The sequence below is a fragment of the Mauremys reevesii genome, linkage group 19, assembly GCF_016161935.1.
Source record: "Mauremys reevesii isolate NIE-2019 linkage group 19, ASM1616193v1, whole genome shotgun sequence".
Taxonomy (NCBI): Eukaryota; Metazoa; Chordata; order Testudines; family Geoemydidae; genus Mauremys; species Mauremys reevesii.
The window spans coordinates 14,776,374-14,788,811 of NC_052641.1; the positions used below are offsets into that span (position 1 = coordinate 14,776,374).

Sequence of the window (12,438 nt, forward strand, 5' to 3'; positions counted from 1 at the left end):
TCAAATTAAAGGTTTATTTAAATATGTAGATGACTTTTCATTCATGGTTCCAAGGTCAATATTCGCTTTCCAATGGAAGCACTTTATTTGGTTGAATTCTGTCTCCAGAAATGAATGGGCAACACCAGAACCTTTTACATTGGCAATGAAATCACAACACTGAGATGCCACCAAAATCTAGAATTCAGTGCGCAAACACATACACACACACAAATACAAATTTAAAAAGTGCTCAGCATCATGTTAAAATAGAATTTGGCTTCTGTTAAGTCTTTTGACACTTCAAGCAGGAAAAACAAATCAATACGCATCAAACCAAAAATAACTTTTGAAAAATACTCAGCATTAAACACAACTTTCAGTATCAGTAAATATGTCTCTTTTCTTCTGTATTTACAGATGTTAAGAAAGGGCATTAGAAACACTGTTTTGCTGGGGACAATGGTGAGATTCCATTTCATAGAGTGTACAGTCACACTTCTTCAGTGTGAGCTTAGTAAATTCAAGCAAAGTTTTTATAAACCAGGCATATGTTTAGAGAGACAAGGTGGGTGAGGTAATAGGGTTTATTGGACAGACAAGCTTTCATGCTTACATGGAGCTTTTGTTCAGGTCTGGCCTCACCCACCTGTGTCTAATATCCTGGGACCAACACAGCTACAACAACACAATGTAAGTCATATGTTTAGTCTGTCTCAGTTGTTTGTTTTAAAGTTAAACTATCACTTACCTACTTCTTATGCTGAATACACACAGCAGAAGAAAGATCTAAACTATAGTACCTGACTGGTAATTGTTTCCTTCTCATCAGTTGTAAGGTCCAGGCTTTCTGAAATGGGGCAGCAGGTTTATAAAAACTCCACGGATGGTTTTCTAATACATCCCTTTCAAAGAAAATCAGCTGGCATGGCCAAAGCTAATGCTCCTTCTAAAGCACTATGTAGCAACACTGACATTGGAATAGTTCAAATGTTCCACAGAGGCTGACAATAATATACTGTCCACCTAGATTAAATATATAAAAGCAAACTCTCTCGTTTTTACATAGATGGCACAAAAAAGGGTGAAAGTCAGCTGATTCTAGCTGCTGATTCAACAGTGCATCAGACACAAAGGAATAAATACTGCAGCTAAAAATATTTGTAGATATTTGCACACCTGTTGGCTGCTTAACCATTTAGATCCCAATGGAGATATGCTGATATTGAAATGCAACAGAATTCTCACATGCTTGTGTCAGTTCTGCATAGGAAGTTATAAGAGCAAACTGTACATGGTGGATTTCATTCTGGTATTGAAGGCTGGCGGATCTAAAGAGCTAAGCGAAGGCAGGAACAGCAGTGCTATGGATGGCAGTTTAGCTGATTTTGACCCTTCGGATCGTGATAACATTGCAGCTGAAGGGCTTCAGAGGTGTCTAAGTTTGTACCATCTGCTTAGACAACGCAGCCTCCTGACCTGTGTTAACTTGATTAAAAACAAATTGTCTTCTTGCTTGCTGAGGCTTATAGTTATTAAGCATGATGAAGCATTAGCTACAGTATTAACTACTGTAGAAGTGAAGGACTCTCTGCTATTAAAAATAGACGGTTTTTTTATTATTATTATTTTAAGAGGGACAAAATTGTGAACACATTTAACCCACCTTAAAGACAACCACCTCATCCTAAAGCGGGAAGAGCTGGGTGATACCCTACATAAGAATGCACAATTCTTGGATACTATATTTTACTATTGTCCCTGCTCACAAGATCGGGACAGCACTGCACCATGCCCAGGCCTGCCTGCAAACCAAAGCAGACAGGTCTCATTTTAGGGCCACTAGCCATGATGGCATCCATTTTAATTCTCTCTTATTCCAGGCCTTTTACAAAAAATCCAGGATATTTCTTAAAAGCTGGGATTTCCCCCCGCTACTAAGACAGGCCTTGGAAAGCTGCTCTTATTACCCACTGTCTGCTGTTAGACAAGGTTTGAGGAAATATCTGATTTCTGCAATAGCCTAGTAATGAGAAGATTTTGGGAGAAGGAGAGCGAGAAACTCATAGTTTTAGGAGCTTAGAAAGCAACCTAAGCCCCCTCTAGGGAGTTTGGCTCCAGATCACTTGATATTTGAAGCAGCATAACTTCCTCTGCACTAGGTACAGCACCACCATCAAAATGCTTCTCCTTTAAATAAGATCACATGACAACAGGTTGGTTGATACTTGATGATGGATAAGTCCAGATTCCTGTCTGAAACGCCTGGGCAAAGGTCCAGTCCGTGGCGAGATGGAGCGGGGGAGGAGAATGCCGTTTGTTTTATTTTTTTTTTAAACCTAATTTCTGCTGTTCAAACACACTGATGAGAGTGCACAGGAGCTCATGCAAAAGGAGAAGGCAGGTCTGAAATGCTAAAAAAACTGGAAAGATTCAGAAGAACGAGCCGTTAGGAAGGTATGCGCAGGCAAGGCAACAGGGCGAGCATGCAGGCTGAAACAAGATTCAAATGGAGGTCTTGGTGAGGGGGGAAAATGTGGCTTTAAACCAAAATTCCTTTGTGTGTGTGTGTTTGTGAGAGTGAGCAGGAAAGCAAGCAGACACTCATGAGTTGCTAGGCTGGCAGGACACAGCAAAAGCCAATGGGGATTGAACGCTTCGAGGGAGCACCAGCCACTTGTAAAAAGGCTGATTGACATTTGGGACCTTTTGGGGAAGGTGTAATATGGAATAATGGGTGTGTAAAGTTTAACATAATCCGATTCGGGGGTCAGTCCAGCTGCTGTCATATTGTTCCTGTTAACTGGCTTTCCACTTGTATGTACCTCCTTCCCTAGCTGTCTGATGAGCCTGCCTGCAGGATTAGCACTAAAGGCACCATGTGAAATGCTGATGGACCAGTGCAGACATTCAGATGGGCTGAGGGCCATGGGAGGATAGAATCCCAACTAGCACATGCATGGGATTCTCTGGTTACGCTTTGCATCCAAGTGCAGCCAGCCGTTCGTGTCTGGTGGTGGGGAAGGTGGTGGTGGGGCGGGTGGGGGTTTGTTGGTTATGCTCTACAGAAGGGCAATGCCCAGTTGGCAGAACAATGGGAAACGTCAGTAAGTTAGTCTGAGCCACAAGTAACATGCCATAAAAAAGAGCAAGCGGCTGAGTAATGTCGGGATGGAATTTAGATTTCAGTTTTTTCAAGTGCTGACTCCTCCCCAGACCAGGAGTCTGTTTGTATGGGCGAATTTGAACTGCCTGCGGGGTAAACAGACCATTTGTTTCTCCTTCTGTGACAAGCTCGCCCCAGCTTCTTGCACCAGCACAAACACCTTTAGGAATCTAAAACATAAGAGACAAAAAGAAAGAGACTTGGGTTAGAAAGAGGCCGGGCGAAGGGCTCGCCTGAGTGGCCCTGCTTCGGGGAGGTTAAAGGGGAAGGACAGCACCAGGAGCATTTATCAGGCTGCCTCATGAAAGGCTTAAGAGTAGCTCTAAGTCAGGGATTCAACCCTCCTTGTTGAGGGTCAGCCACCAGGAAGTGTATTTTCTCCTTGAAAATGAAAGTAACTCTGCCCCCCCCCCTTCCCCGGTGATCCCCAACCTCAGGCAAGAGCTTTACCCTGAGCACAGCCCTCCGCTGGTGACCATGCGGGATGCCAAATTCAAGAATGGTTCCCCACCAATGGGAATCCGAATTGTTTACACCAGATGGAACAATTAGCTTCTTGTATCTGCAGGGGAGCAGTGGGTGGATTTGGTCAGCTCCAGCTCCCCGTGACAATGAACTACTGGGGAAGTATTTTTATACCTGGGGAAGGCATTTTGCAGTGATTAGAATACATGCATCCAAAGAAAGCTGATTGTTCATCAAGCAATAAACAATGAAGACCCTTCATCTTGATGGGAAGTCAAGAAAGAGACAGGAGGGATGCAAACATTCCTAGCTCAGAAACCCTATGGGAAGGTACATTCTTGTAAGCACATGGTTCTGGCCCAAATCCAAATTGTCCCCAAAATTTCAGGGTGTTCTGATCCAGGGGGTTGGGTTTGGCCCATTAGATGGAAGGACAAAGGGTGAATTCCCCCATACATGGGAGCACATTTGAATCCGAAATTATGGGTCAGGCCTGTCTCTAATTTTCATAAAGAAAGGGAAACACAAGAAGAGAAAGGGAACATATTAACAATGCTGCAGTGTGAGCTCTTTCTTAAAACGCAATCACATCCTTACTGTTAATAAAGTGCTTTTCTGAAGGTTTGGATCATTTGTTTTGCATCTAACAGGTAATCCGCTTATGTGAATAATCATCAGAAAACCCCACAAGAATGAGAAAATATGTTTATTAGAGGAAGAGATGATGGTACAGCTAGCTATGGGGAGACACCCTCACCCAGTAGATGAGTTTTCTTTAAAGAATAAGAACAGAAAAGGAACAATCACATTGACCAGATGTAACAAACTTTAACACAGATCAGAAGTTTCTATAAAAGTCCAATCAGAGGCAGGCAGCAGGAAACACAAAAAAAATTATCGACTTAACAAGATTTTGTCTTAATGGTTATCAAAACAAAGATTGGGTTAAGCAATAAAACAGCAAATAAAACCATTTTTAATATATATATGTATATATAAAAATCGAAATTCAAGTACCTTTAGTTATTAAGTTACATTATATACAAATTATTCTTTTTATGGGGAGCACTATGGACATATATTAAAGAAAAGGAATTAAACTAAAAAAGATGTCCTAATCCAGTTCATAATTACGGTCTCCTAAATATTTTGGCAAGCGTAAGTAATCATACTGTATATCCTAGATAAAAAGTGCCTCAGTGTGGTAAAAAAAACAACCCCCCTCGCCCCCCCCAAAGAACCTGGGTTACAGTTGTGGTGAACAAACAGCAGAGCTGCAACAAAGCCAGAATCCTAGAGCTGTCGATAGATTTATATACACACAGTGGGGAGAATGGAACCAACAGGAGCAAAGCGACTGAAATACTAATCAGATTGTGGGCCCAACATTTGTTTCAAGAAATAAAACCTCTGAAACAGGCTCTGTTCATTGTTTGTCACTCAAACAGCCAATATTTCTAGGGGAAGTGAACTGGGCATGTTTGTTGGGAGCAGGGGGAAGTTACTCTGATATTAAGAGGGTAATTTTATGTAACTTCTTGTGATTATCTATCTTTATCTCACAGCATTACTCAGAGACACAGTTTTGCTCCTAAGTGGGCTAGAAGGGACGATTTCTAATAATGTAGGAATTGCCAGACTGGATCAGACCAGAGGTCGTACTAGTCTAGTATCCAACAGCTCCAGATACTTCAGAAGGTGCAAGAAACCCTGCAGCAGGAAATTATAGGATAACCTTCCAAAAGAGGAATTTTATTCCTGACCCCCCCCAATAAGAATCCCTGAAACCAGAGGGTTTATAGCCAATATATTCAGTTCCTAGTTTGCACATGTAAGTATCTGGCATTAATGGAAGCTGCATGTGTGCACCACAAGGAGAATGGATTACTTGTGTATCCTTCCTTTAAACTATATTACAAAGAGATGGGAATATTGGCTACAATTATTCCACAGAACTGGGCCAAAAACCACACTGGAAACGACGCACCTTTACTTTCAGGGGCTGAATGAATTGCACCTAACAAATGATCATTCATTGACAGGGCATGTGCATTCCATCACTTCTAAAGAAAACCTTCTGAAATACACCTCTTAAAATAATTGAAGAAGCAAATCAGCAGAACAAAAGGACAAGAGGCCTATGCAAAGCTACTCAGGGATTTTCTGAAGTGATGTGTACGCATCTGGAAAAAAGCAAACAGCCTTTATTAACGAGGTTCTTGCTTTTGCTGGTTTCAGTCAATATAAGTGTTTCACCCTGCCCTTAGACACATGGGCCTGCTCAGAGGCATATCCCACCAAACCTGCTGCTCTGCTCCTGAGCAGCAGACTTCATAAACTGCTCTGCTGATGTCTACGCCTGCCAGTGTATTCAAGGGGAGGGGTGAACAATTGTTATTTTGAGGTGGGTTTTCTGTTGCCCAACAGAGACTTTTGCAGGACAAAAATTAAGCCTGGACATGCAACTACCACTGTGCATGGAGCAGGCACCGCTTACAGGCAGTCCCCATACCAAAAAGCACAAGGGTAATGACCAGATATCTCATGCTGAGCGTTCTGCCTTTCCCTGTATATGGAGTAGGCAGTACTTGCATTCAAATTGTATACCACTTTACAAGGGTAATGAGAAGATCCAGGATGCTGAGTTTTCCGCATAGACTATCTTGGTGGAGGAAGGGATCCAACTGATCCTATCTTTGCCAGTGCAAACTGAAGGAATTATGGCAAGATCAAACAATAATCCAGGCTGTCATTTCAAAAGGACATGGGTCTGCATTGCTTAATACTGAACCAAGGAAAAGCGAATGAATAAAGTTGTGTGGTTTTGTACAGGAAGCTCCTCTATTTCTATTGCTTGCAGTCCAACGTGAAAGTTACATCTTCCTTTTAAAAGGGACAAAAAGACTTGGTGCACAGAGAATATTTAGACTCCATGAAAGAAGATGACAACTTGCAGGATTAAATGATTGAAAAACCCATGCACTATGTAACAGTGAACTTCAAAATCTTCCTGGTTTGAAACAGGATGTCACTTCCTCAGAGCTGGAACCTCTTTGATTGCTCACTGGACTATATCAGCAGGGAGATACTTGCAGGGAGCAGCATGCACATACCCTGATTCCATGCACACACTTTTCACTTACACAACACAGACCCTCAGTCATGAGGTGTAAATAGCGACAAGGGGAACAAAAGGCATGAATCCAGGCTCTGAAATATTCCATTGATTGTATGTGAGCAGAGGATGAAACAACTAACTGTGCTGTGCATCAGTAGTAACCACATATGCCCGAAAGAGAATTTTCTGAACTGCAACTATGGAGAGGGGAATTCTAGTCTAATACCACCATCCTCTTGATCTACCAAGGATGGTGGAATACTTTGTGGTTACATTTTCGATAGACCCCCTTCCCCTTCCCATAAATACTAACAAACTAAATGATGATCCCTGTCTGAATGTACATGGCCCACAGAGAGTATATTAGGCTCTGAAAAGCTGCCACATTGAAAGACAAACCGCATCCTAATTATTTCATGTATAACATTTCAAGGAGTCAGTTTGCAACAAATAGCATATTTCTGACTATGGCTGAAATGCCACGTATCATCTGGATAGCTAGAGAAGACACATAGTTATTAAGAATGGCCTTATATTCCCCACCTTGAACTGGGTGGTATATTGGCAGTAACTGAGCTCTATCCATGGAAGGCTGTCTCAGCCAGAGAAGGCTGGGTATCCCCCTATTGTAACAGTTTTATCCCACTCAGTATCTTCTTATCGGACCAATCTAAATCACAGTGCATAAAGTCATATGAGTCCGTTATTTAAGAGTATGAAATAATGCACTTTGTGGCATTATGTAGTCCTTAAAAAGGCTCATCATAGAGCAGTTTCAGGGTGGGATGTCCCTGTGAAAGCAAGCAAAGTAATAAAAAGGATATTAAATGTAAGTCATAGCACCTTTGGCATTTTTGTCCAAATAGACTTCGACATAGGATGTTGGGACATAACCCTCCTCATCTTCATTCCTCCGGATTCGCGTCCACCCATCGCCTTTGTCTTCCTCTATTACATAGAGCATTTCGCCTTCCATTACTGAAATTGTGCCTTCATTCTGACCTGAGACACAGAGTATACAGTAGTTTAGGATTTCCTGTCCACGGGAGAACATACAGACCCGACTGTGGCAAACTCAGCAATGGTACTGAAATATACCCTCCTTTAAGCATGAGCAGCATGAATAAAACAGCAATAATTGGGAGAAAACAGCATGTATTCAAAGAACCAGAAGAGTGCAACTCTGACATCAGACCTGTAATAGGAAATTTCAGTACAATCAACAAGTAGACAAGTGCGTCATGAAATTGGGCCTCCACTGAATATCTTTTAACTAGTATTGAATATTTACTGTTACTCTGCTGAGATGCAGCTACCAAAGGCAAGTGTGTGTATTTACCATACGCAGGGTAAATTTACTAGCCCTTGTGTCTGGCAGTGATAGGAGGGTCTGTTCATCTGGTCTACAGCTGAATACGGTACTTGTACATTAAATAATCCTTGCATAAAATCTATTCCTTATACTCTGAACAGCTCATTTAATACCACTCTCCCCAACAAACTGTCCAGTAGTCTGCAAAGAGCTTGGGAAATATTTTTGCTTCAACTTTTGCAACCATCAAAATTGCTCGAGTCTTAGCTCCAAATCCCAGCCTGCTCACTCCTAGCATTCTCTGCTCCCCCTGAGCATCCCCTCTTGCTGCAGCTTCCAGGGGCTGTTTATAGGGGAATCATCTGATCCCTCTCTAGGCCCTCCAGCTCTGGCAGGACAAGCCACCCTGTTACATCCATTTCTGCTTTTCACAACAGGAACCGTCTCTTATTCTGTATGTGAACAGTGCATAGCACAACGGGGGACTCTGGAGGCTACTTGTAATACAAATAAGTAATAAATAAGAAGTGAAATGGAGGCTGAGGGTTAGTGGTACCTTCAAACGTATAGAGAGCTTTACAGGTTCCTATGGTAGGGAGTGGTTCTTCATCATCAAACTCGTCATCAAACTCTGTCACTGGCACCTTCATCTCACTCTCCTGACTTGGCTCCTCTGTGTAACTGCCATCTGGGCTGCTCAAGAAAGGAAAATATACGGCAACTATAGCAACCAGCCTCAGGAGCAGTGTGACAAGGAACACGCACCTGCCAGAAACACTCAGCTGCGGAAAGTTAAGGGCCAAGTGAGTGGTGGCAGTTAGGGCCAACTTGATCATTTCGATATACCGTCAGGACGTTCCATTGTCAGTCAGTTCAGTCAACTCCTCCTGCCAAGGCCTCTCAAATGCTTCTCTCTCGCCTACCTTTCCCAATGGCCAATGTAGTAGTTCTTTATGCTACTGCGTAAGGGCTTGCTGCATGTTCAGAAGGGCTGTTCCAACAGAAATACAGGGAGGGTGTATTGCCCAGTGTCCTCTGCACATTGGAAGATGGGCCTAGGATTTTGGGCACTCCCAGAGTTTTTGGGCACCTGGATATTTCCCTTTCTAGTTTTCAGGTTATTTCCATTAGGAGATACCTCTATAGTGGTGTGTAACGACTGAGAACGTTATATGCTTTGAACAAATGCCATGCAACAGTTCTAGCACAGCCAGGATTAGAAGTTTCCTGAGGCAGCCAGCTCACATGAGATTTCCAGTCCAATTTTCCATTCCCAAGAGGTCTGGAGGGGTCTTTATTGGGAAAAGAAGGGATTCCAGCCAGAGTGCTGCAGCTGGTAAGCATCCCACACAACATCTGTGTCTTCCTGCATATAAATCCGGAGGAACCCCATGGAAGTCAGTGGAGTTGCTCTGGATTTGCAGTGGCATAACAGTACAGAAAGTGGCCCCGGTCTTCAATCTGCTCTGCAGGGGTGAAATTCACATCTATTCAGAGGGCCAGCATGACACCTAAGCAACACTTACATCCCACTTAATGTCCTAACTGAGACATGACTGGTCAACAGGCCTTGTGCTAACTCTCTGCACAGGAATGAATTTCACCGTGTGCATGTTTGGAAGTGACAGAACCAAACTGGGCTTTAGACCTGTTAATGTTGTTCCCGGAAAACATTTACTCTCTTTGCATTTCCCCAATTTTTACTGTGGCAAATCAGAATTTTCTGCATCAAAGTAAGGAATTATTTTCTCAGAGTGGCAGCTTGCAGTCTCATCGTGGATTAGGCTTGTTGCATGCAAGATTTACACATCTCTTGTTGAAGCACAGCAGTATCTTGTAAAGAAGAATTTGCCTCTAATGAAATGAAGGGAGGTGTAATAGTAACTAGCATGCTAGTCTGGACAGCTCTGTACAGATACTGTACCTCTCCCGGTCCTGTGCACAGTTATTGACGGCTGACGTGTTCTGGGTGTCATACATTCCACTCTGTCGTCTGCTCTGCTCAGTCCGCACAGGTAGCCTGCCTTCAACCTCGGCCAGCCAACCCTGCAAACAGAAAGCAACGGGTTTCATATGCACCAGATAGCCAAGGGATAGAGTTTGCTCTTCCTTCGCCCGTTTGGAGATATACCTAACACCTGAACCACCAAACTACAGGCAAACAGTCCACTAGTATAAACACACTTAAATGTAGCTTCAAACTGCTGTCATTTAGAATGTCATTCTGCATTCTAAATCTATATTTAAAAATAATAACGTTGCCAAAAATGTATGGGCTGATTTGAAACACTGCGTGAGTCACACCCCTGCTGGCTTAGCAGCAGGAGTTTACTGGAGCTGGGCTGAAGTGCTGTTGGTCTAGGAACAAAGAGGTAAACAGAAGGAAGCCGTGATAATTTCAGAAACATAGAAGCACCCAAAAAAAAAATTCCCTTATTGGCCAAATGGAAAAGGACAATAGTTGTGAGGAAAGGAAAAGCTGTTGGCTTTCAAAGGGGCCTCACAAGTAATGGAGAGTACGGCAAACAATTGTGACAAGCATCCAGAATTAATTGGCTGTGTACGTTTTAGTCCACAACATAATCTATAGCGCATGGAATGTAGTCCTTCCCTGTCCTTCCTTCTGCTGATGTAATTACAACAGTTACTGTTTATAATGGGTTCAGTTATTCCAACTATTAGTTATACTCCAGAGTCTTTATATCTTTAAAATGCTTTCTGTTGACAGCAGAGATTGTTCCTTAAAATGTGCTTCGTCTCATGGCTTCTGTCCAGCTCTCAGACATTTCGATAGCTCTGTCCATGGATCCTCATCACATTTACCATAGCAGCTTCTTTAGACAATAATGTGTTTCACAATTGATTTTTTTATCCTGTTTTGGATTCCCACGAGACCTGGGTGGGGGTTGGGTGGAGATGAAGCTTTCGGTGCCCATCAGTTTTTTACCATCAGCAGATATCAGATTGGCAAAACGCACCAATCTGGTGTGTGAAAAGATTAAAGTGGAATTTTTCCAAGTTCTCACCTGGTATCTATGTCTTTGAAAGGCATTTAAAACCCGATATTGTTGCAAATGCAAGAGTATCAGAGCATTTCAGAGCATTCTCCTGCATCCCCCTGCTCTACATAAGCCATTTTCTGGGACAAATTACAGAAAAATCGAGCTGGCTGACAAATGCAGATGAAGGATCCAGGACATATTTATGCTAAAAGGTGGCTGTAAGGCTCCACTTGAGCAACATATTTAAATACTGCCTGACGATAAGCACTTACTTAAATCCATCCCTGTTACGCATGCACTTAAATGTTTTCCTGCATCAGTGCCTATTCGTTTAAAGCTACCATCATGAAAGTGCATTAGTACTTAAACCCCATCCAGACCTCAAATTTCTGGGCCTCTAGTCGCAACTTTTCCATATTTTGTCCCAGTTCAGCTAATTTGTGATCCACGCTGGCTGCATCTCCCATCTGTGGGTTCTTGATGTAGACATCTTTCATTTTTGTTAAGGCATCTCTGTGAGAAATAAAGAAAATGCAACACCAGTAAGTCAGGCAGCAGCTGGGTGTGTAAATCTTTCTGGAGAAACCAAAAAGTTCCAAACCAATCATTCTGCATCTATGGTTACAGGGGTAACTAATTGTGGGGAGAAACCATGCCAGGGCTTTTGTTTTGTCTAGTGCACCCATTTATTAATTAAAGATCTCTCCTTAGCGTACCGAAGTTGTCGGCATGGAAGAGAGTTTATAAATTACCAGGCATTGCAAGAACAGGGGATAGCCTTTAGCAACGATTTGTAAGAGGTGCGACATTGCCCTGTGTATAAGCGGAATTCTTCCACCCTTAGTCATGTTGAGCCTTACTCCACAAATAGCCCAGGAGGTTTTTTCAGTGTAACTAAAGATGGTAGAATGAGCTCTACAAGCAAATCATTTCCAAGAGTGGCATAAGAAAGGTACTGAGCCAGTGTAAACATGCAGGATTAGATTTAGATTAAAATGAATGGGAATTGGACAGCCAACTAATCAGAGGAAAGGTGACTCTATTCTTGGATTAGGATATTTTGGGGGGAGGAGATGGGGAGAGTCAAGGTGTGGAATTGTCTTTCATTCACACCCACAGCTCTCCACCCCTCCCCCGCAAAGAATGGCCTCTGAACGCGCTAGATCAGGGGTGGGCAAACTTTTTGGTCTGAGGGCCACATCTCGGTATGGAAATTGTATGGTGGGCCATGAATGCTCATGAAATTGGAGGTTGGGGTGTGGGAGGGGGTGAGGGGTGCAGGCTCCAGGCAGTGCTTACCTCAAGCAGCGGCATGTCCCTCCTCTGTCTCCTACGCGGAGGGGCAGCCAGGAGGCTCCGCATGGTGCCCCTGCCCCAAGCATTACCCCCACAGCTC

At 42.9% G+C, this 12,438-nt stretch overlaps 1 protein-coding gene across 11 annotated transcripts in view; it reads right to left on the reverse strand.

Annotated features, from left to right (window-relative positions):
• FNBP1 (formin binding protein 1) overlaps positions 1-12,438 on the reverse strand; it is a 161,498-nt gene continuing 149,060 nt past the window's right edge. For 6 of the 11 annotated variants that reach the window (XM_039507068.1, XM_039507064.1, XM_039507059.1 and 3 more), the window contains 4 exons: positions 11,423-11,555; positions 9,965-10,086; positions 8,597-8,736; positions 4,302-7,730 (listed from right to left, as the gene is read on the reverse strand). In XM_039507068.1, coding sequence (XP_039363002.1) covers positions 7,552-7,730; positions 8,597-8,736; positions 9,965-10,086; positions 11,423-11,555 — 574 coding nt within the window. In that variant the 3' untranslated portion in view covers positions 4,302-7,551. Of the gene's footprint in view, positions 3,316-4,301; positions 7,731-8,596; positions 8,737-9,964; positions 10,087-11,422; positions 11,556-12,438 lie in introns of those variants that run through there. The other 5 variants (XM_039507067.1, XM_039507065.1, XM_039507063.1 and 2 more) reach the window with 2 other exon arrangements.